The sequence below is a fragment of the Podarcis bocagei genome (genome assembly GCF_964188305.1).
Source record: "Podarcis bocagei genome assembly, chromosome: W".
Classification (NCBI taxonomy): Eukaryota; Metazoa; Chordata; class Lepidosauria; order Squamata; family Lacertidae; genus Podarcis; species Podarcis bocagei.
Window position 1 is genome coordinate 61905760 of NC_138131.1, and position 25714 is coordinate 61931473.

Genomic DNA, 25714 nt, shown 5'->3' on the forward strand with positions numbered 1-25714 from the left:
GAAATTTTGGAACAAGATGGAGATAAATTGAAATTACAGAGTCATGAGAAATTGAAACCAAAAGTACAAGATTGGCTCCATTATTATCAAATAATGGAGGTTTACAAACAAGATAGAAAAATTGGCTTCCAGGTGGAAAAATCAAAATTAGAGACTGAACTGTTAGAACCCAATACCAAGAATTTGTCAAGAATGTACAATTTGCTGCTGAAATGGAATACACAAGATGAAACAGTCAAATCGGCTATGATTAAGTGGGCACAGGATATTGGCCATAACATTATGTTTGCTGACTGGGAATGGTTGTGGAACACCGGTATAAAATTCACGGCATGTAATGCCTTAAAGGAAAATATTATGAAAATGATTTACAGGTGGTACATGACCCCAGTCAAGCTAGCAAAAATTTACCATTTGCCTGATAATAAGTGTTGGAAGTGTAAAGAAACTGAAGGTACTTTCTATCACCTTTGGTGGACATGCCCGAAGATTAAGGCTTTCTGGGAAATGATATATAATGAAATGAAAAAGGTACTTAAATGTACTTTCCTTAAGAAACCAGAGGCCTTTCTCTTGGGCATAGTCGGCCAATTGGTGTCAAAGAAAGATAGAACTTTCTTTATGTATGCTACAACAGCAGCAAGAATACTTATCGCAAAGTATTGGAAGACACAATATCTACCCACCCTGGAAGAATGGCAGATGAAAGTGATGGACTATATGACATTAGCTGAGATGACTGGCAGAATCCGCGATCAGGGAAAGGAGACGGCGGAAGAAGAATGGAAGAAGTTTAAAATTTATCTTAAGGACTACTATAAACTGGATGAATGTTAGAATGTCGAGGTTTTGAGAAAGAAAGGGTTACAGCGATATAAGATTAGATTAAAGGAAAGATTAAGAGGACAGAGGCTTGACAGAACTATTTAGAACTTGCTGAAAAACTTTGGACATTGGGATACAGAAAGGGGAGGTATGGGGGAGTCCGAGAAACAAGGTTTATGAAAAAAAGGGTACGAAACTATACATGTTTGTATGTCTTTTTATATGTTTGTATTGTTTTTAAAAAATTTGTAAAACCAATAAAAAAATTTTTAAAAAAAAATAGAAGAGACATTCCTAGGCTTACAGATTCCTTGGCCACAGGATCTTTTCCCTTACTCACAGCTCTTTGACAGTGGCCTGGTTTGCATATTACACCAAGCCCAAACCATGGTTAAGGATGAATGTGCAGGCTCTCAGGGAGGGGGTAATGGATGCCATGCTCCTTCCTGGTCATTCATCTTCTTCTGAAGCTTTTCCTGTTTATAAAATTTTATACAGGGAGAAGATCTTTTTTAAGACGGGGGGCCGGACCTCTGTTTTATTTAATGCATTTCAAGTAGGAAGAGGGTGAGTGCCATCTAATAAGAGGCAATATTTGCATATTGAACAGGGAGGTTATTTACAAAGATTGGCTGGATCTGATTATCCAGACGATAACTGAAGCTTCTCATAACGTGGACCCTAAATTACTGTTGCTACAGCTCTCCAAACCTTTCAAACCACATAGCCCACCGAGTGTCACATGTTTAACAAATTGCCATACTCTATTTTAGGCCTGTACTGCTGCGGTTGACTATTTGTTGCAATGAAAAGGACTGCAGCAAATAGATCTGTAGTTCATTGCTTGTGTTTGCTTTTAGTATAACTGCTGAGTATATTTATTATAAGAATTGTTAAATTATTATTATTCAGGTTGCATTTATATGCTTCTGTGCATTTAAAGTGCAAAGATAATTCACTTTCATAAGAGTATTACAAGTTTGTATGCATATGGAAATCAGAAAATCACTAAGTAGTTTTCCCCAGTGTGGATTTTTGAAAATTCTGCTCTTGTGCATATTATTTCCAGTGGTGTATCTAAGAGACTAGGTTGCAAATCATGAAGTTCCTGGTTTGAATCTTTTCTCAGCCATGAACTTAGTAGGTGGCTTTAGGCAAGCTGCTCTCAGCCTCAGTCCTCCCATCCATTGTAAATGGATAATACAGTACTGACTAACCTTTTCAGGGATGTTACAAGACTGCAACTAGATAATAACTGGAAGGTCCTGCCCAAATGTTTTAATTCAATGCCATCTGTAAGTTCATAAGGACAAAAAGTTACGTGTTCCAAATACTTTATGAAAAATGTTCTTCTCTTTACCCCACCAACACCAAAAAGGGATCCATTAAATATTACAGTATCATTTTCAGGGTTTGCAGAAGTATACACTACCCCTGTTAAAAAAGACAAACCAGCCCAGGGTGAACTGTGCATTCTTAGTAGCTGCAGAATGTTGAAAGATAGGAAACAGAAAACTGGTTGTGTAGAGTAGAATGCCCTCCATGATCCTCTGACAATTTACAGAGTTGTATGCTGGAGAAGGGTGTGGTGGATGGGTGGGTGGATGGATGGATCCCTAAGCAGGAACATTCCTTCCATTTTTTCCCTTTTCAAATTATGAAGCTCAAAACAGGAAAGCAAATATTGTGAACATACAAAGTTTTAGTAATAGCTTCAAGAGAAAACAACAACATCGCCTGAAAAATTAGATGTGCATGTTCTGTTACACACATGACACGCTGCAAAGAACATCCATAACAAAGTGAAAGTTGTTGTGATAACACAGGGTGATGATGATGATGAAGTATCACTGTTTGGATTCAGTACAGAGCTAGGAGTCACCTTCAGTATCTACCTATTATATGTTACAGTCGCACTGCCAGTGTTGGTAAGGTGGTCCCTGTTGCCCTTCTTGCTTGGCTTCACTGGATGGCTATTTGAACACAGGAAAATAAATTTTATGGAAAATATGGGTGACCTTACAAGACATTGATTCTGATGTCCATCATTCCAAAAACACATATTTTCAAAGTAAAAAATTCATAATAGTTCATAGTAGTGAAAATTCACTCACTTAAGAGATGTATTTTATTGTGTGTGTGCTTTTATGTTCACACACACTACACCTGAGCTGTAAGAGTATATCTCCTGGAGTTTTGCAAACTTTTATATGCATACAATAGTTTTCACCTGCAGTGTGCAGCTTGTAGCACCCGTGGTCCATAAGTGCATAAGTAATTCAGTGTCATTTGTAAGTAGAACCATGTGGAATGGGTGCGACAGCCTAGTTTCTTCCATGCCAGCAGTGTGTTGTCTCAGTGGCATGGAAAGTAACCACATAATTGCACTCATTTCATGAGGCATTTCTACCATAATAATTATTAGTTTTATTATTGTTATTTACCGTATTTTTCGCCCTATAGGACGCACTTTTTCCCCTCCAAAAATGAAGTAAGGGATATGAAAAAAAGGTTATGAAATTATACATGTTTGTTTGTCTTTTTATTTGTTTGTATTGTTTAAAATTTTTTTGTAAAACCAATAAAAAATTTACAAAAAAAACAAAAAACAAAAATGAAGGGGAAATGTGTGTGCGTCCTATGGGGTGAATGCAGGCTTCAGGAAGCTATCCACAAGCCTTGGGAGCCCGCGGGAGTTCCCGCCGGGCTCCCAAGGCTTGCAGATAGCAGCCTGTTCTGGGGGCTGGGGTCGGGGGAAGCTTGGGCTTCCCCCACCCCAGCCCCATGCCTGGGGGGGGGGAATAAATTATTTTTCTTTATTCCCCTCCAAAAAAAACCCCTAGGTGTGCCCTATAGGGCGAAAAATACGGTACATACAGTGATGGTTCCAGGAGCACGCCCAAACTGCAACCTGCCTCTTTAAGGGGGATGCCTGGTAGATGGCGGCGCAAGCACTTGCAGCGGCTCGGCACTCCGAAGACCGGTATTCAGTGATTTGTGTTTTATTTTTATCTGTGAACTTATTGCTGCTATGGACTGTGAATACTCAGGCACAAGTAATTTATAGTCGTCAAGAGCTCTTAAGTATCGGCAGAGGGGAAGGCTGCAACCAGGAGGTCTCAACCTACAACATTCCAGCTGAGCTTATCAGAGAGCCTCCATATCTTGCACATTCTTGGGATACTCCCCTTGCTCTCCTTGCCAGAAAGAAAAGGAAACGGAGAGGGCGCAAGCAGAAGAGGGGTTGCAGGGCTGGACTACGAGTGAGGCTAGGTAAAAACCCCCACAAGCCTGCATTGCCAAGTCTCCTTGTATCAAATGTGAGATCCTTACCCAACAAGGTAGAGGAGTTGGAACTTATTACCTCTCGGCAGAAAAGTATCCGGGACTGTTGTGTTATGGTCCTTTTAGAGACGTGGCTGGATCCCTCCTTTCCACAGGGACTTCTGCAGCTAGAAGGACGCTCAGTAATTAGAGCGGATAGAACCGCCAAATCCGGGAAGAGCAGAGGAGGAGGAATTTGCGTTTATATAAACAACAACTGGAGCTCAGACATTAAACAAATGGACACGCATTGCTCTCCTGACTTGGAGTACCTAGTGGTGAAGTGCCGCCCTTTTTACTTGCCACGTGAGTTTAATGTTGTTATAATAACAGCGGTGTATATACCTCCCGATGCAAACACTACTACAGCTATGGGCCACCTGCTGACTGCTATTAGCAGACAGCAGCGGGCCCACCCGGATGGAGCACTTGTGGTTGCTGGTGATTTCAACCGAGCCGATTTAAGGACTGTGCTCCCTAAGTTCCACCAGTATGTTGATTGTCCCACTAGGGGGGGAAACACCTTGGACCGAGTATATAGTAACATCATGCATGGATACAAGACCAAGCCCCTGCCCAATTTGGGGCAGTCAGACCACATATCCTTACTTATGATACCATCATATAGACCTCTCGTACGCAGAATTAGACCATCAACTAGAGAGATACGAGTGTGGCCAGTAGGTGCATCTGAGCAACTCCAAGACTGCTTTCGGAGCACCGAGTGGTCGCTTTTTGAGGAGAATAATGTGGACACATATGCTTCAACAGTACTGTTTTACGTTAAAAGCTGCATTGATGTTGTCACTACCACCAAACAAATACGGGTGTTCCCTAACAACAAGCCCTGGCTAAACAGGGATGTGTATCTTCTGTTAAAGGCAAGAAATGCTGCTTTTCACTCTGGTGATGCGCAGCAGTATAGAGAAGCTAGAGCCAAATTGAAAAAGGGTATTAGGAACGCCAAAGCTATGTACTGCCGGAGGATCGAAAAACATTTTGAGAGCTCCGACCCTCGTCGAGTATGGCAAGGCTTGAGACAAATTACAGGGCAAAATACTAAAAACGAATTGGCTAGCAGCAGTGCGCACCTGGCTGATCAACTGAATCAATTTTTTAGCCGCTTTGAGGAGGGAACCGGAACTATCGTCACTACAGCATTGGCCACCAGCACATCATCAGAAACTACTACTGATAGACAACCACTTTTATTACAGACCTGTGACGTACAACATGCCTTTCGGAGCATTAACATCAGGAAGGCAGCTGGACCGGATGGAATCATGGGACGGGCTATTAGGGACTGTGCTGCAGAATTAGCCGGCGTATTTACGGACATTTTCAACCTATCCCTGTTGCAGGGTTATGTCCCTACCTGCCTGAAGACATCGATTATAGTGCCAGTCCCCAAGCAGTCAGTGGTGGTATCTCTCAATGATTATAGACCAATAGCCTTAACATCTGTTGTTATGAAATGTTTTGAGAGATTGGTGCTAGATTATATTAAGGCTAGTCTTCCATCCACTTTAGACCCGTTCCAGTTTGCATACAGAAGAAACAGATCTACTGATGATGCTATTTCCATCGCCGTCCATACTGTATTGAGTCATCTAGAACGACAGGGAACCTACGCAAGGCTGTTGTTTGTGGACTACAGTTCTGCCTTCAATACAATTCTGCCAGACAGGTTATTTCTTAAAATGACCAACTTGGGTATACATCAGAAGATCTGTCTCTGGGTAAGGAATTTCCTGACTGATAGGCCGCAGACAGTGAGAATGGGACCTTACTATTCTTCTACTCTAGTATTAAGCACAGGAGCCCCTCAGGGATGCGTGCTAAGTCCCTTTCTCTATTCTCTGTACACATTTGTTTGCACCCCACTGTATAAGTCCAACACAATCATCAAATTTGCGGATGATACAACAGTGGTGGGGCTCATCAGTGAGAACGATGAGACTGCTTATAGGAAAGAAGTACAGGGGTTAATTCAATGGTGTAAAGAAAATAATCTTATGCTTAACACCAAAAAAACCAAAGAACTCATAATTGACTTTAGGAGAAAGAAAAGTGTATTGTTACCATTGCACATAAATGGCGAGGAAGTGGAGAGGGTTGGTAGTTTTAAATACCTGGGCATTTATATCTCGGAGGACCTCTCATGGACTGCAAATGTTAATATGGTTGTGAGGAAGGTGCAGGGGAGGTTGTATTTCCTGAGAATGCTCAGGGGACTGAATCTATCCCAGCACCTACTCCTGTCCTATTATCATAGTACCATCGAGAGTGTCCTAACCTATAGTATATTATCGTGGTATGGGAGCAGCTCTGAAACGGATAAAAAAGCTTTACAGCGAACAATTAAAATTGCCCAGAACGTTATTGGGCTCCGACTACCAACCCTGGATGAGATCTTCACGTCTCGCATCTTGAAGAAGTCACATAATATTCTGAGAGATCCCACCCACCCTGCTCACAACTTCTTTGAACTATTGCCTTCGGGCAGAAGATATAGGACAATGAAAACACGAACCACACGCCTTCTGAATAGTTTCTATCCAAGAGCTCTGATTGCACTAAATAATGATCTCAGGGCCAGTTGCAAGGTTTAGTAAGTAGGGAGTGGAAGGAATGAGATAGGTTTTAGGTTATGTTATGTTTTTAATAGGTCATGCTATATTCTGGATTATGTATGTTTTATAGATTATGTCTAAATAGATGAGAGTTCGGAGATACGTGCAAATGTATATGTGAACCCGGTCTTTGGGTGGGTGTTTGATTTTCGTTGTTGTGTATACTGTGTATATACGGACAATGACAATAAATTTATCTAAATCTAAATCCCATCCAGAGCACACAACTTTGTCATCTGCACTTTTGCTAAAGAGTAGTATGAATGATCTCAAGCTTATGATAAGCTTCTCCAAGTTCTGATATTAAGGACCACCTGTCCCCATATGAATTAACACAGACCCTACAACCATCATCTGAGGCCTTTCTCATGTGCCTGCTCCCCGAGAGGTCCAGAGGGTGATGATACAAGAGCAGGCCTTTTCAGTGACGGATCCCCGTTTCTGGAATGCTTTCCCCAGGGACGTTCGTCTGATGTCTTCATTACATATATTTAGGCACCAGGCAAAAATGTTTCCCTTTAACCAGACGTTTGACTGATTAACTTGCTATGTCTTTTTAAACGTATTTGGGGGAGGGGTTTTATTGGTTTGTTCTAATTTTTATTATGTATTCTGTGTTTTTATGTTGTGAACCGCTGTTGTGCTTTGCAAGAGAGTTGTTGTTCAGCAAAAGTCTGTTGCACATGCACAATCTCGTGTGTTCCATGTAAGGAGATCTGCTGCTCTATTTAAAGTTCAGAAGCTGTGAGAAGGAAACAATGGGTGGGGAAAAGAGGGGGGAACCTTATCAATTAAAGTAAAATAATTAGTTTGGATTCCTCTAGGTTATGAGGCAGAATGAAGTATGCTTAGTCCTATGGGTATTTATTAGTTTTGTTGCAATGGATGGCATTGGATAGAAAAAGTATTTCATTATAAATAGAAGAAATCTGTAATTAAAGCTTCTGGAACTAAATATTTAGGGTGGTTCTGTGTCTGAAAAGCCCTAAGGATTCAGCAGACAATAATACTTTTGTTTCTACATAAGGAATGCCTGTCGTCTCAGTATTATTGTAAAAACAAAAATGTTATGACTATACACTTTTTTATCTCTCATATCTCATCGGCCATCTTTTCTTTCTTCCTCCCTCTGAAATATGATGTTGGTATTTTCTAAGATTATTACTCCGAGTATTTTTATATGCCTAATGTCAACACACATTTTTTCACCTTATATTATCCCTTCTTCATTTGCATTTGGTTTTAAACAGCAGAGGTTTGAATAAAGCACAGTGGAAGGAAAACTGAAAAGAAAAAGTGATGGCTTAAAACCATGGCAAAAGTTTGAGTAGAGTGAGCAGGGGTGAGGAAATGGCAATTTAAAAGAGGGTTGGAGTTGTGCCCATCTCTGCTATTTTCCTTGTTAAAACTGACTTGTCTGGGTTTTCTTAATTTAAAAAAGTTCAGCTTCGCTCCATACCTGCTTTGCTTAAACCTGTGGCATTGTTTAAATCCACAGTTTTCATCTCGGGGTGGCTCTACCCCCAATTTACTTAAACTTGTGTCCCTGTTTGAGTACAACGAGAAGACAGGAACACTGAAAGGGGGAAAGTGACTGTTTTAAACTTCTCCCTCTTCCATTTCTCACCTAGCTCTTGTCAAAGAGATAACAGATGCAAAGCCCTGACATATTCCATGGTACATTCCCACAAATATGTATTTAATTCCTGGTACCACAAAGTTCCAGATTCAGTGTAGCACAGGGGTCAGCAAACTTTTTCAGCAGGGGGTCGGTCCACTGTCCCTCAGACCTTGTGGGGGGCCGGACTATATTTTGAAAAAATAATAATAAACAAATTCCTATGCCCCGCAAACAACCCAGAGATGCATTTTAAATAAAAGCACACATTCTACCCATGTAAAAACACCAGGCAGGCCCCACAAACAACCCAGGGATGCATTTTAAATAAAAGCACACATTCTACTCATGTAAAAACACGCTGATTCCCGGACCGTCTGGGGGCCGGATTTAGAAGGCTATTGGGCTGGATCCGGGCCCCGGGCCTTAGTTGGCCTACCCATGGTGTAGCACGTTAGCAGAGATTGTTGATGAGGAAGTAAGAACTGGTGGTGGTTTGTGAGTGGGGAAAACTTACTGCCCTTTTAAGTTTAGGATGAAAATCAGTTGGCATCCACCTGTTCCTGGTGGTCAAATATTCCACAAAGCTCAGAAGGGTACATGAAGGCCATTTATGGTTTGATGGCGTTGTCTGACAACAAAGAAGCAAATAGCTGTATGGCAAAACTATTTTGGAAGTGACAAGGGAATTGTTGCTGTCAGGATTCTCATTTCTAGCCAAGAACTTCAAAAGAGATTATAACTTGCTCAAAATGCTATGTGGCTAATTCGTGTTAAGTAATTTGTTAAGTAGGAACTGTGTGTATGCGATTTTATCTGTTAGAGATTAAGAAATTCGTTGTTTCCCCACTTCTTACTTCTCTTTTTAAACTCCTAGGCCCTCCAAAAGAAAACAGTCCACCGCCACATCTGTTGACTTCAATGCTGATCCTGATTCTGGTGTTTATAATTCTGATCCTTTTAGCTGGCTATTTCTTCAGGTAAGCAGACATCAGACGCTTAGCTTGGAACTAGTTCTGTCTTGTTTCCATGTGATCTAATGAGGAAATGAAAGTGTGTTGCGTGCAGCTGTGCTGGCTGCACTCACCCACATTAGCGAGGGCAGCGGAGGATGTTACACACACTGTTTCTCTCCACCATCTGAAGCTTTTACAAACGGAAGATGATTAGAAAGAGTTTTTCCAGAATTACATGGTTTGTGAGACAAGCTGCAGTATTATACGTAAACAGGTAACTTATTTATTCACAACAGATCTGCACTATCCCCCTAAATTTATCTTATTATAATTATTAAGGTTCAGGAAACACAGAAAAGCAGTGGTGACTTCAAGTGATAAAAAAATACCGAATGGAATCTTAGAAGAGCAAGGTAAAATATAAATTTGATTTACTTAATATTGAAAATCTTAGGTTTTTTAAAGTGGTAAATATAATGCTGAATGTAAATGTTTGATTACTGAAATGTTTGTTACTGTTAGTTGTTGTTTTTATTTTAAAACTTTCTTTACTTTTTAAAGCAACTTTCGCTTTTGTAGTAATATGCTGCTTACAAGTTTCTATCTATAACAGGGTGTAGGATCCAAGACAAAGACTGGAAATTGAATATATTTATATTTAAAGTCTAGTTAGACTTGGGCCACTTTTTACATATTATAAATGTTAGGTATAGAACCGAGAGATCTTAAGTATACCTTGTCCTAAAATTAGGTTTGAAGAAGGGTATATAAATATTTTAAAGAAATAATTACACAAGAATGTTTTGTGAATGTGAGAAACAGTAGTTTTAAAACATGTGTATCATACCTATTCATTTGTGAAGGAGACAGAAATCACTGTACAACCCAGCTGAGTGAACTGGATGTTTTTATTTCATGTATTTAAAAAAGCCTTGAAACAGAGCCATGAACTGGACTTGCAGAAAGTTGCAGCTATTGAATAATACTTTTGTTTAAAAGTAGTGGCTCTTAAGCATCTTTATCTCTGCCCTAGATCAAAACCAGTGTGATGTTGCTAATACCTATCAATTAGATATTGCATTCCAAGTGTTCAGGGCACTTAAGACTGCAATCCTGTACACACTTACCTGAAGTAAGGTCACATCCTTTAAATCACTTGGCTTTCCCCAAAGAATCATGTGAACTTCAGAGACCTCAGCAAACTGCAGCTCCCAAGATTATTTGGGGGAAGTCATGTGTTTTCAGTGTATGGCGTGAATGTGACCAAGGTCCTACCAAACTTAACAGGACTTGCTTCTGTGTTGCTGTGCTGTGATTGTGCTGTGAGAAACATTCTCTTGGTGTGAAACTACAGTTTGTAACTGGAATTATAGCGGGTTGGTTAAGCAAGTATTTTGCTTTCCAGATATAACACCCCAACACCCGTAGTGTGCCCCTTGCTCACAAAATTTCAAGGCTTAGTTTTTAAAAATAAATAAATAAAATAAAATAAAATATGCGATTATAGTCCATTGTAGCTAAGGAAGGATGGAACATGCCTTACTCCAGGTATGCTGTGTCCCCAATAATACCCCTTCCCCTGTGAATGAAAAGCAAGAGGCAGCCACATGTGACATTTGTGTAGTTTAACTCTCAGTGGCTTGGATCCAGAAACTCGGTGAGCAGAACTAGGGCACTCCTGTGAGTGGAAGGAGGAAGTTACTATTTTGTCCTTTTCCCTGGAACTGCCAGTTCCCACTGAGAATCTGCTCTCAAAGGTTTCAGGCTCTTTGAAACACATGAGATTGCTTGGAGGAATGCAGGAAGAAGGTGAAGCTGGCAAAAATCTCTGCTCCCCCCCCACCTCACCCCCTCCCCGTTCTTCCAGTGGGAGTTTATACTAGGTTACAGTCTCTCTTGTGAATAATAATAATAATAATAATAATAATAATAATAATAATAATAATTTATTATTTATACCCCGCCCATCTGGCTGAGTTTCCCCAGCCACTCTGGGCAGCTTCCAATCGAGTGTTAAAAACAATACAGCATTAAATATTAAAAGCTTCCCTAAACAGGGCTGCCTTTAGATGTCTTTTAAAGATAAGATAGCTGCTTATTTCCTTCACATTCCACAGGGCAGGTGCCACTACCAAGAAGGCCCTCTGTCGTAAGGTCGTAAGAACAGCCTTTCAGAATCAGGCCAAACGCCCATCTAGTCCAGCATCCTGGGCTCACGGGGGTCAAGCAGAAGCCTATAGGAAGTTCACAAGCTGGATGTAACAGCATGTCCCCCATTTTTTATTCCCAGCAGCCTTGCATTCAGAGGCATACTGAGGGCAACTCGGGCTTCAACCCGTCATTCTTTCAATAGTCCTGTATTGTAAATTTCCATTTCATGGGCAAGGGGCTATGAGCTTGCCCAGGCGCAGCTGGTTTATAGCTGAGTTTAATCCTTAAACTGGTTGGCTAGACTCACAATTTACATTACTGACCACTGAGCTGCACCTGATTTTATGTATAAATAAATACAAATACATTAATAGAAATACAGTGGTACCTCGGCTTACGAACTTAATCCGTTCTGGAAGTCGTTCTTAAATCAAAACTGTTCTTAAACCGAGGCGCGCTTTCCCTAATGAGGCCTCCCACCACTGATGCCCTTCCACCGTTCGGATTCCGTTCTTAGACTGAGGTAAAGTTCTCAAACCAAGACACTATTTTCGGTTTTGCGGAGTTTGTAAACCAAATTGTTCTTAAACCGGACTGTTCTTAAACCGAGGTACCACTGTATAGGCATAGTAAGTGTTACACAAGAATACACCATCCAGCTGTTATAGCAGACCTATAGCAGAAACATATAATAAGGAAACAAAAAGAGGGGGAATCATAGAATTGTTGGAAGGGACCCCAAGGGTCATATAGTCCAACCCCCTGTCATGCAGGAATCACAGCTAAATTGTTTCATGCCTTTTCTTCATTACAGCTTGTATTAATGCTCATTTTTTCAAATGCTGTGCGTATTTTTACAAAACCAATATATACGGCAGTCGTCTGGAGAATTAAATGTCTTTTATTGTGTACGTATTTATTTAACACATAGTCCTGCTTTCCTCCAGTGAGCCCAATGTGATATATGTTGTTCTCCCCTTCCCAATTTATCCTCCCCCAAACCTGTGATGTAGGCTAGGCTGAGAGAGATGGTGGCTGGCTCCGAGGTTACATAGTGAGCTTCATGGCTGAGTGGGGATTTGACCCCTGGTCTTCCAGGTTCTACTCCAATGCTCTAACCACTACAACATATTGAAAGCGTTAAAAATGAATGACACAATAGTCAGCTTGTCAGATTCAGCAGAATAAATATTGGTGGGTGTTTCTAGATGTGGGGCTTCCCTTCAGAAGAGCTCATTGTGAAATTGAGCTCATTCAGCTATGAGTTCAGAATTACTAAACTGAAGCATCTAAACTGTTCAGATGTGTGATTCCCTTCCCTTCAGTCCCTCCCATCCCAGAAAGGAACCCCCCCCCCTTTTTTTTTTTTTTGCTTTGGCACTAATATTCCTGCTATGGGATATTTTTTTCCTTTCTTTCTTCTTAGAACTTATAGCCCACCCAGCACCAAATGATCTGAAGTCAGGTGATACAACATAGTTAAAACAAGTACAATTTACCATATTTTTCTGTATATAAGACTAGGTTTTTCCCCTTTAAAATGTCAAAAATTAGGGGGTGTCTTATACACGGATACATCTTTCCCCATTTTCTTAAATCTGAGTCCTCCAAAATTCCGTCTTATAGATGGAACAATACGGTACATTAAAATTATAAAATAAAACCACAAAGTAACAAACCAGCAGCTTCTACTGACAAACTTCTCTTTCAACAGTGTCTCATCCTTTTCCCCGCTGTTATTGTGAGGCTTTTGTTTTCATCAGCTCCCCTTTGTATGCTTTTATGCCTAGTGTTTACTGTTTGATTTATTTATTTTTACTTGTGTAAAGTATGGTAAGTGTTTCCATTTTGGAATTGTAAAGGTTTGCTCTGTATTTTAAGAGGATTAAAGGTACATCCCTCCTCTCAGCTAAATACTCCATTGATATTCACTGTTAATTATGAGCATGCTGGCTAAAAACGTAGTGAGATCCCCCCCCCCCCCGCTGTGTTTCAAGTCAAATTTGCACAGTACAGTATTGTACACATTGCTTGAGTTTGATGTGTTTCTATTCCACCCACTGTCTGTCCCCAATTTCCCAGTCTCCCCACCCACCACAGCTCCTATTGGTGAAGCTTTCATCCACCCCAACCCCCTCCCAAATCATCATCTTAGGAACACACCTGAGAGTTGAAGATTAAATTCTTCCTTAGCATTACTAGACTCTTTTTACACATTATCTTTTTAAAAGCCAGCACCCATCTTCTTCTTTTGGTGAGCAGGGGATTCTAAATGAACATTTGAACTGCAGTGTCATTATTCATACCATATGTAATAATATATATTATGTTGGCATTCTATCCAGCAGAACAACAGATGCTTCTCAGAAGGTCTCCTTCTGGCCCAAAAAAGTATTTTCCTATTCCAGTGGAACATCTGGAACATGAAATACGGATAAGAGCAGCTGATGATGGAAAGTTGTTTCGGGAGGAATTTAATGTACGTCTTCATATTTTGTATTTAATGTTGCGTTTTCTTCAAAGACACAGCAAGTACAGGTAACAAATTGTGTGTAATACTTTTATTTTATTTTTTATATCCTGCTAATCTGCCTGGGCTCCCCCTGCTACTCTTCCTCTAAAAGAAGAAAAGGTGTAGGACCTCATGTTTAAAATTTACATGTGTGCATCAGTTGGCATTTGTTTCAGGCTAAGGTATGGGCCTGTACTATGTAAACCTTACCATCTTTCCTTTTTGATACCGTGCCATTTAGAAACATTAAAAATCTTGCTGAGGCATGACCAGGTTTGCCAGTGAAGCCATGTAGGGGGCTGGCCTTGTATTCTATTTACAATCCATGATGTGCCTGAACTCAAAATGGCTCTTCATTCTCAGCTCCTGTGTGCTTAACTATGTTTCCTTTTATCAACTTATCTCATACAAAATAATCCTGAAGAGGAATATAGTGCCAATAAAAAAACACAATAGAGTTATACAGTCCAGCTGTCAATAAACAACAAAGCAGGAAAGAACACATAGGTAGTTAAAACACCTGTTTGCAAAGTGCAGCATTCAACCAAAAGGCTGGGTGAATAAGTAGGTCTTCCGTTCACACTGATAGTTTATAAGGCTCCTTGCCAGCTATATTGGGGGATGGGAGGAGTTCTGCAGGGTGCCTCTATTGAGCAAACACCATCATAGTTTTACTCCACCTGGCTGGTTCAGGTTCAGGGCAGCTTTGCTTCCAGTCTGCCCATCCTGACTGGTCATTCAGCCACCCCTCCAGGTTCTCATGTGCCAAGTTCCTGTACATCATTTCCAGCACACACAGAGCCACTGTGCTACAGCATAAACAATTAAGGGCCTTGGCAATTCTCTCCTGTAGAAATACTGAAGAAGGGGGAAAGGCAGAAAAAGCAATGTCATTTCATAGTGGTGTTCATATTCTCCAAACCTAGGGAGTTTCTCCCAATACTTACATATCTGAGCGACATTCTGTCCCGTGTGCCACAACTTTCCGAAATCCTATCTCCTATCAAACATTCTGACCTTTGCCTTAAAAGCTATGGAGTTTCCCACTCCACAGTGCCTTGTTGCAAGAAATGGGGATTAGCAACTAGTTATTGTGGAGAAAAGAGATAAATAATCACCAAGCTATCCCACAACTCAGAATAGCGTGCAGGCATATGGGTAGGTGCCGAAAATCCGTGAATCTTGCTGAGGCCTGAATTGTGGTAGCAACTGTGCATCATTGTGCTGTTATTTGCCGCTTTGCGAATGGGATGTGGAGAGAACTGAAGCTTCTCAGATACCTAGGGAAATCTACAGCTTTCCCCTTCGAATCAGTGACCTGTGATATCCTGACCTTCCTACCGATTAAAAAATATATGACAATTTTGAGGAAGCAGAGGCATGTTGTTAATCTGAGCACAACCCAGAGAGGAGTGTATGTTGCTACTCAGGAACCTTTCCCCCAAGTTCTGGCTCCCTATTAGCAGTAGTCCCTAAATATCTGCTTTTAATGGTGCTGAAGGTTTCTTGTAAATACGATCCTCACCTCGTTCAGTAAAGCAGGCTTGCTCTTTCGTTTCCTGCTACATTGTGGTTGCATACAGCAAGGCTTTCTTTTTCCTGGCTGCTCGCTCACTAGCAGAAAGGAACATACTATGTTGGGTTTGCTCTCTGACCTCATATGAACAGTTCTGTGAAGCTGAACTTACTCCTTACATCAGGTCTCATAGATGCAGCCATGGCAATGAAGGAACAGCATTAGTTTAGATTTGAGTTCATCTAAGTGAAAAAGCAAATGCCAATTAAACCGTCTCTGTTATGCAGCAGTGCTATAATATAGGAGGAGGCTATAATTGTCAGGATTGCATGTCAGCAGTTTTTATTATGATTATATGCTTAAAATGTGCCTTTTTAAAAGTAATAGTGCATCTCTGTCAATTAAATGTTTTATCTTTGCATGTCTATAAATAAATAAATCATAAATAATAATAATTAAATACATCCTGATGCCTTGGCACAGTGTGGATCTCCTAAATATATTAGGTGATTTCATAGTAAAAAAAACTTCTCCTTCACTAATTATGTTTATTACTTTCTAATGGTAATTTACCCTGCCTCCAAAATGGAAGAATGTACCAATGTACCTATTTTAAATGTAGTAATGCAAACTACATGAAACCCTATTTTAAAACACGGAAGTCCTGGTCCGGATAGAGTGATGTATAACAAGGTGTTGCATGTTACTACTGGCTTGAGAGAGAGTGTATTTATTCCTACTAGGATTGAATGATTTGACTCCAAGGATATATTGTGGTACAGGTGTGCACACTTTCCAGTGCAGCTGGAAATCTGTCCATAGAAGCATGCCTCCAGGTGCATTTCTGCCCTAATTGATTGGGACATGAACCTAGTGAATATCAACGCTGCCTTCTGGCATTGATGGTCAGATGGTATGTTATGTATTTGATGGGCATGTCTAAGGCGCAAACTACATGTGTCACTTAAATTGTAAGTGAGTGCAAGTTTTCTTCCACAAATTACAAGCACAAGGTCCTGGTGTGGATTTGGAACCTGGATTTCTATGCAGACATATCTTCTTTAAAAACTTTAAAAGTTTATAGTCATTATAGTTTCTAATGAGCATTTATATGTGGATTGAAATAGATTTCTAAAAACATAGCACATTAAGTTAATCACATCACACACACACTTTGATTGTCCTATTGCCTTGCATATTTTGAACTTCTTATTTTGGATTCACATGACTGGGATTTTGAGTCCTTCATCCATACTCGATAATCTCGTTCATTTTCAATGTTTATGCTTCAGTTCTTAATGGCATGGTCACTACATGAGTCATTTTGAGATTGTTATTTCAAGTTGCCAGTGCAAACAACAAACACACATCTTTCTTTGAAACTGGAACTTATTCCTGGGGTTGATGGATTCAAAGAATTTTGTTAACCTTTTCATGTGGGCATTATTGAGCTCCATGGGATACAACTGTTTTACTTAAACCATCTCCTCTATGTAACTACTCACTATAGTATGCTGTTTTGAACTGACACTACATATTTTTCCTGTAGTCATTACCTCCTGGATATATGCAAGGAACACTTGAGATGGCAAATAAAGAGGAAAACAGAGAAAAGAACAGATATCCCAACATACTACCTTGTAAGTATTAATGATTTGTTGATTTATTATAAATAATAAGGTTTATATTAGGAAGGACCAAATTCTTATTAAAGTAATAGTGTTTTCCATGCAAGTACCCATCTTAATTTGTTGCAGAAAGAAACAACTGTATTGTGGCATCTAAAGGCTACAAGCTTTAGCCCTAGCTTTTATCGACTAGAGTCTCCTTCAACAGATCCATGCATTGGTACTATTCTCAGTTGGCAGATACAAATGCGCATGGATAAAGTGAAAAATAGTAAACATTTCGGCCAAATGACCAAGATGTACAGTGACTGTTGTGTGTTAAGCTTAAACGTATTTACAGTGGAGACCTGTCCCATTTTGCTACCTGAGGCAAAACAGGAATTGCCTCCTCTCCCCCTCCTCCACTTCCGCCATCACCACTCCCACCTCTCACCAAACTTGGTGGAAGCCAGGGCACTCCTCAAAGTGTTGCCACTTGCTTGGCAATGTCACATGCCAGAACACCTCCCTATTGGCGGCACAAGCAGGCGGACGGAGCTCTTGCACTTCTGCCACCTGAGGTGGACTCTTCACCCCCATCATGGGTGGGCTCTGTATATTTAAGATAATCACATTGACAATTCACAACACTGATAACATGGTTTTTTCTAACCTTTGCTAAACATATATAACTGGGGAGGTAACCATTATGGTTTGATTATGGTCTAAATAAATGGACTCAAACTTCCTGAGTTCTCCTTCAGCTTTGTCCTTGTTGGTAGGTGATACCAGGATGACAATCGTTGCTTTGATTTCTTTCTTGCCCTTCATCATAAGGCCTCAGATGACCTGCAGCAATTTAAAAGTACAATATTAAAATCAATTTAAAATAAATTACAGTCAAGAGAATAGGGTGACTGCACATGAATGAATGAGTTCCTGTTGGTGTTTATCTGATGCCATTAGGTCCTGTAACAGTTTTGCCTGAGTGCATTTGGGGACAGAGCTGGTATCAGGGTTTGTAGCAGTGCCCTGTCCCAGGGCTTCTGTCTCTCCGTTAGGCTGGGTCACCTTTTTACACGAGGGGCTGAATGTAAACAAGGGAAGGCCTGTCACCCCAGGCCTGTGAGAGAGAAATATAATTGTTTAGGATGGCTGTACATCACTGATGATACATTGGCATGGTTTTAGCTGGTTGCTGCTGGAGGCAACAGTAATAGCATCAGCCATATTAAGGCTGTTCATATGCTGATCCCGGACAAGTATCACTTCTAACCTGCCCTTCTTCTGTCTGCGTAAGACAAACAGGTCAGTCTCTACATGAAAATTATAAATGGACAAATATTTGACAATAGAAATGGCTGCATTCCGAAACAGTGAGATGGTATTTTAGTCTTAGATGAAAACTTAATGTTAATATTCTTTGAGAAAGGAACTTTAAAAGTGGACCGCGGAGTAAAACTGCTGAAGTAGAATTCATCAGTAAATTTGATTTTGTTTCATGGTCTCATTAATGGTTTTTGTTTTGTTTTGTGTTTATTATGTATTCTCATTTTGCATTTTTGTGTTGTGAACTGTCCTGGGATACTCGGATGAAGGGTGGTATACAAATTTAATAAATCAAATGGTGTCGCTATTGGCTTAAGGTATTCATCAGGCAGAATAATGTTTTTAGAGTTTGTTTTGTTGCTGAGAAGAAAACAATGTGTTTCAGAAGGTTGTCAGCACTGTATCTATATTTGCCAAAGGAGCTTCTAATTGTGTATGTTTGTTCTTTACAGACGACCATTCCAGGGTAGTTTTAACGCAAATAGGTGGACTTCAGTGTTCAGATTACATCAATGCTTCATATATAGATGTAAGTGAATAGATTTCTTTTTAAATTACTTTTTAAATTTGTTAAGCAAGCAGCACATTGACAGTTTTGAAATTCATATTGTAAGAGCGTAAGTTTAAAAGACAACTGTGTACATTTTTTCCCCTCCAGGGCTACAAGGAAAAGAATAAATTTATAGCAGCTCAAGGTATCTCCATTACAGTGGTGCCTCGCAAGACGAAATTAATTCGTTCCGCAATTCTCTTCGTCTTGCGGTTTTTTCGTCTTGCGATGCACGGTTTCCCATAGGAATGCATTGAAAATCAATTAATGCGTTCCTAGGGAAACCGACTTCAGACCAGGTCCGGGGACAGTCTGTCCCCGGACCTCTTCTGAAGGCTGGGGGGGGGGGACAAGGGCTTTTCTTCCCACCCCCAGCATTTTAAAAAACCCCGGGACAGCGGAGGACTTCTCCGCTGTCCGGGGCGATCTTAAAATGCTGGCGGGCGGCATTTTAAAATCGCCCCGGGACAGCGGAGGACTTCTCCGCTGTCCGGGGCGATTTAAAAGCCCCTGGGAAGGCAGGCAGGGGGGACAAAGACTTTTGCCCCCCGCAAGCCTTCAGAAGAGGTCCTGGACCTCTTCTGAAGGCTGGCGGGGGCGAAAGTCTTTGCTCCCCCCGCCTGCCTTCAAAAGCTGTCCGGCCAAGGCTTCGCGGACCTCTGCCGGCATGCCGAAGCCTGCGCGCGCTGACATTAGCGCGCGCAGGCTTTGCGGAGCGCTCCGCCAGCAGCGGCACCGCTGCCGCTGCTGGCGGAGACTTGCCCGCAGGCGGAAGCCTGCGCGCGCTAATGTCAGCGCGTGCAGGCTTTGCGGAGCGCTCCGCTGGCAGCGGCACCGCTGCCGCTGCTGGCGGAGACTTGCCCGCATGCCGAAGCCTGCGCGCGCTGACATTAGCCCGCGCAGGCTTCGCGGAGTGCTCCGCCAACAGCGGCAGCGGTGCCGCTGCTGGCGGAGACTTGCCGGCATGCCTCTCCTGCCTTCAAAAGCCGTCCGGGATAGCGGGAAGCGCTTCCCTGCTATCCCGGACTGCTTTTAAAATGCTGGCGCTGGGGAGCAAAGCCTTTCGGCCCCCGCCAGCCTTCCTGGACCTCTTCTGAAGGGGGGGGAAGGCTTTGCTCCCCACCGCTAGCATTTAAAAGAGGTCCCTGGAGATTTCCCTATGGGCTTTCGTCTTGCGAAGCAAGCCCATAGGGAAATTCGTTTTGCGAAGCGCCTCCAAAACGGAAAACCCTTTCGTCTAGCGGGTTTTCCGTCTTGCGAGGCGTTCGTCTTGCGGGGTACCACTGTATTTCATCCATTTCTCTTTTTAAATGTTTTGCTTTAAACATCTGCATGTACAAAGCAATTTCAGCAAATGTGTTCTTCAGAATTTACCCTTATGCTTAGGCAGTCAGATTTTAAAGAGCTTTTTGAATACAGCTTTGGCTTTATACCCCACTCTGCATGTTCACACATTCCTTAGAGAAAAGGGAGGGTAGGTGAGTAGCCCTGCTCCAGGCATTTAGCCTTGGACTGTTTCTATGCCATCCATTGCAGCTGGCATGCTAACTCAGAACTCAGAACCCAGACTTGAAGGATGGGCTGCTCAAGACATGGACTAAGCACTTAGTGCAATTTCATCCATTTCTCCAAATTACATCAACAGGCAGCCAGGCCCAAGGCTGAGCCCTATATAGCACATCGGGAAAAGGTGTGAGCAGCCAGGCAACAGTAGTGAGAAATTAACCACCACTTTGCCAACCTTCCACATGAGGAATTACATCTTCTACAAAGTCCCTGCCTTGTCCCGTCTCCGCCCATCTCCTGCTGGTGCTCCAGTTGTGTGAGAAGTTGCCATCTAGAAGCACCCCAAGTCAAAATGAAAGGGAGATTTTGGACAATGAAAGATAGCATGGTCACAATGACATCATTCCTCTTATGTAATATCTCTATTTTGTGAGAAATGCTATTTTTTAATAAGCTGCATTAAGATGCATAGCTCCGCTTTAAACATACAGTAAATATGGGAAGCACATGGATTTGTTATCAGACCATTTCCATCTAATGAAAGTGCAGCCTTGTCCTCTATGAAGTTACCCATTACATCATATTTGGAGGCCCTACACTGAGTGCCCTATCTTCTGAGATTAGACAGGACCTTTGCTGCCTCTTTGGATAGCCTGTCTACATTTGTATGCATGACACATATGCTAGCATTATTTAGGTGCTAGATGAAGACAGATTTATTTGCCTGGGCTTTTGTTTGACAATTTTGCTTCTGGGCAGCATTGCTACTGCTTTAGTATTTATTGTGGAATTATTTGGTTGGTTTTAAATCTTGTGAACTGCTTTGAACATTATTATCGATGAGATATTTTTAAATAAAGGAAATAAATATTTTTACCCTTTTCCTTTTTAACAGTACAGTAGTATTGTTTGTGGTCATCATAGTTTTTGATTAAATAGCTGTGTTGTATGTGTAGGCCCTAAACAAGACACTGTAAATGATTTCTGGAGGATGATATGGGAACAAAAGTCTGCAACTATTGTCATGTTAACAAATGTGAAAGAGAGAAAAGAGGTAGGACACATTTTGAAAATATTTCCCCTCATACTGTTTGGAGTTTTCCCATAACTCACAAGACTGTTACTAATGTTACCACTTCCTGTTCCGAGTTTTTTAATAAGTCTGGGGTTTCTGACACAATCGCTGCAGCATGCTGGCTTAACTAAACTTTCTTTACTTCTGAGCAAATAATTGGTGACTAACTGAGAAACTTAATGGTGTCTGTGTGTCATTTCTGAATCATGTTTTCAGTCAAATGTGAATGTTCGGGCTTTAGCCCTGGTTTATGGCAGTTGTGAATTACCTTTAGAGATACAGTCATACCTCGGGTTACAGACGCTTCAAGTTGCGTTTTTTCGGGTTGCAGACCGCCGAAACCCAGAAGCACTGAAACGGGTTACTTCTGGGTTTCAGTGGTCGCGCATGTGCAGAAGTGCTAATTCACGCTTTGCGCATGCGCAGAAGCTCCGAATTGCAACTCGCGTGCGCAGACGCGTCACTGCGGGTTGCAAACGTGCATCCCGCACAGATCACATTCACAACCCGAGCGTCCACTGCACATAGTTTTCATTGGTAGGAAAATATGTATTATTTATTCTGCATCTATTTTCCACCTGGGAATATACACTTGCATAGGGTTAGGAAAACGTCTTTTAAGATAGTAATTTGTGTAAGAAGTCAAGAAGAGGCTGCTGGATCAGGCCAATGGCCCATCTAGCATCCTGTTCCCACAGTGGCCAGTCAGATGCCTGTGGGAAACCTTCAAGCAGGACTTGAACGCAAGAACACTCTTCCCTCCTGCAATTTCCAGCAACTGGTATTCAGAAACATTACTGCCTCCAGTGTTGTGGGCACAGCATAGTTATTATGACTAGTAGCCATGTGTTGTGGGGGGCAGGAATGGCTGAGAATTGTTTGACTGCATTTTTCTCTTCCCTAATCCACTGCCAAATTTCGTTATCTTTCCTGGAATGCTAGATGGACTTTCAGGCTCCAGCTTACCTTCCAGCCCAATTACTAGTTCCTAGAATAAAACTGATTTCATAAAATACAATATGAAATTTCCCAGCACATCTGCAGCAGGGTAGAAGATGATGGCTGGAGCGTATTCGTGTGCATATTCATTTCCTGTTGTGCTTTTTAGGTAGCTAATTAAAAGTGAATAAGGTGTGTTTGGAAAGCAGAAAATTATAATAGTAATAATTTTTAAATTTATATCCCACTCTTCCTCCCAAAGAGCCCAAGGTGGCAAACCCAAGCAGTAAGACAAGAAAAACATCTAAAGGCAATTCCAATACAGATGCTAACAAAATAAATATATCTCGGTCACTGAGAAGCATGCAACTTTTATTGCTCAAGGATGACCTAAGAAAAACATCTAAAGGCAATTCCAATACAGATGCTAACAAAATAAATATATCTCGGTCACTGAGAAGCATGCAACTTTTATTGCTCAAGGATGACCTCTCCTGGCATTCATAGAGAAATGTTGACAGAGTTCTCAACAATTCTCTCATTGTATGCAGTATAGATTTTTAAAAGAATGTCATGTAACCATTGGCTACAAATGGCTCTGGATTGAAATTATTGCATCCTGCAACCTGGAGAAACGGGCTTTTAGAAATCATAGGGGGGTGAAGTCATACCTTAATGAATTTTTGGTCCTATTATATTTCATAACTCACTATTAATATAGTTAGGCGGTGTCAGTTTCAGTTTTAGAATTTTAAAAAGCATACTTTAAATAGACTCAAAATAATTGTACAGCTTTATAGTACAGCTCAGTTATTTGAGGGGCATATATTGCAGCTTGAAGTGACTGTGTGTGTTCTTTACATTTGCACAGGACAAGTGTTTCCAGTACTGGCCTGATCAGGGATGCTGGACTTATGGAAACATCCGAGTTTCTGTGGAGGACTGTATAGTTCTTGTGGATTATACTATTCGGAAGTTTTGTATTCAGTCAGTAAGTTATAGACCCCATTTAATATTTCTCATAACTGGAAAACATTCCTGATCTATTTTTAACCTCTAAAATACGTACTTGGAATTGTCTGTTTTTGTTGAGTGAAAACTGTTTTTGTCAGATGAAAACTTAGCTCTACTCAATACTTACATTTTATTAAACTGTGCCCGAAGTGAGATTTCATTTGGCATTCTGCATGTAGTTTTTGTTTTCATGTTGCCATTAAACACCGAAGGCTCTAGTAGCTCTCTGTTCTCTGAAGCTTCTTTTGGGAGCGAAGTGTCTCTAGCTCCAATTGGGGTAAATCGTTCCCCATCCACTTGCCAGTCTCAGGCCAGGGGTGCTTACAGGTTAAGGTGTCCCCACAATAACTCTTGCTGAAAGAAGGGGAAATGTGGGTGCATGAATACTAAGTTCTAAGTGAGCACAACATGCAAGGTCATGGAATATGCTTATGACTTGCAGTTTCTATGCTTTTTGCTGGCAGCTGAGTGACTCTGTAATTCTCTTTATATACTGAACATTTTAAATTAATTCTTAGTCTAGGCTGCTATTGCTGATGTCTGAAGAGGGAGGGATCGGTCACACTAACTGGATTGTTTGCTGATTTTAGCCAAAGAAATCAATGGTCATACTCATATTCTGTTTCTGGCTCTCTAGCAGGTTTCTGATGGCTGCAAAGCTCCCAGGCTTGTGACACAGCTTCATTTCACCAGCTGGCCTGATTTTGGAGTGCCTTTCACACCTATTGGAATGCTCAAATTCCTAAAGAAAGTAAAATCATTGAATCCTGCACATGCTGGACCAATTGTGGTTCACTGCAGGTATGTGTATGTATAAATATGCAGGTACACACACATACCCATGAAAACTTACCTTGGGGTGGCCTAACAGGAAGTGGGCAAAATCAATTTTTGCGTGCTTAAGCAACAAGTGTCTCCTTAATGTGGGCTTTTCCTACTAGGGTCTCTGAGAAAAAGCAGAACAAGCCAACATCAGAACTAGTATCAGGAAACTGGCTTCTTCTTGATGATGATTATTATCCGTATTGTATCACCTGTGAAAAAAAAGCAAAGGTTTCTCCTTAGTTATTCATCAGCAGGGATTAATTTGTCCCCTTTTCCATTTTGAGAGACGGACCATTTGTTGTGACTTATGCCAAGATAAGCTTGTGCAAATCTCCCTTCAGGAATCTTTTTTACAATTTTAAAAATAGCCCATCGTTCAAAACTTTACTATCAGCATAAATATATTCATAAAGTACCAGCAGTTTTCTAGGTTAAGAAAACAATACAGTCACTGCCGCAAGCTTAGATATGGCACAGAAGTGAAAAAGGATAGCGATGGAACAGGAAAAGGAACAAGCTCTTTGTAGTAATGTAGTTGTATTCTTAGCAGTCTATGTAGCTACCAGTACCATGAAGGAGGTAGGGGAAGGCAGTTTGAGTCTGATGGAGGAGGAAGCATGGGTGATTCATGCATTCTTAAAACACACTTGAAAGTAATCAACGCCCAATCAAAATATAAAAATGCTCTTTGTACAACTTGTACCAGGATGCTTAGAAGAAGTGGTATCGCTGATAAACTTTTTTGTGTGTATATATAATAAATGGGAAAGGGTCTAAGGAAATAAGTTATGATTTAGAAAGCTGGAATATGACATCACAAGAACAACAAACCGAAATAAAATAATAGGATACCAGAGGAACATTTATGCCTAGCACAGGATGCCAGGCCCTTTTCCTCTGAAAGGAAGGCTGAAAATCATTTGAGTTATCATTAATCAGAAGCAACCATGCTCCCTCTAGTGGTTGTGCTATTAAACACTAGGCCAGTGTTTCCCAACCGGTGTTCAGCGGCACACTAGTGTGCCGCGAGACGTTGCCTGGTGTGCCGTGGGAGGGAGGCGGGCGAGTCGGGCGGCGAGAGGCGGGGCGGCGGCGGCGAGGAGAGGCCGCCCAGCGCGGGGCTCTCGCCGTCTGCCTGCCTGGCTGCCTGCGTGGCGCTGACGTCACGGGGCTGTAACGTGCCCCACATAGGCACACGCGGGGCGGCGAGCGAGCGAGCTCCCACATCCCATCGCCGCTCGCTTCGGCCGGCCTACTGGGCTGTCGCAGGCGGAAGGCCTGCGCATGCGCGATGTTTTCGCGCCTTCGGGATTCCCTTCACGCCTTCCTCCTCC

General features: G+C 41.4%; 1 protein-coding gene across 6 annotated transcripts in view; it reads left to right on the forward strand.

Annotated features, from left to right (window-relative positions):
- The window catches only part of LOC308578285 (receptor-type tyrosine-protein phosphatase epsilon-like), a 76612-nt gene that overhangs the window by 24213 nt on the left and 26685 nt on the right, over positions 1–25714 (forward strand). Inside the window, exons 2-10 of one of the 6 annotated variants that reach the window (XM_081178549.1) lie at positions 9278–9380; positions 9696–9769; positions 13856–13986; positions 17085–17175; positions 18924–19000; positions 19130–19166; positions 21484–21581; positions 23413–23532; positions 24196–24356. In XM_081178549.1, coding sequence (XP_081034675.1) covers positions 9278–9380; positions 9696–9769; positions 13856–13986; positions 17085–17175; positions 18924–19000; positions 19130–19166; positions 21484–21581; positions 23413–23532; positions 24196–24356 — 892 coding nt within the window. Of the gene's footprint in view, positions 1–9277; positions 9381–9490; positions 9595–9695; positions 9770–13852; positions 13987–17084; positions 17176–18923; positions 19001–19129; positions 19167–21483; positions 21582–23412; positions 23533–24192; positions 24357–25714 lie in introns of those variants that run through there. The other 5 variants (XM_081178547.1, XM_081178548.1, XM_081178550.1 and 2 more) reach the window with 5 other exon arrangements.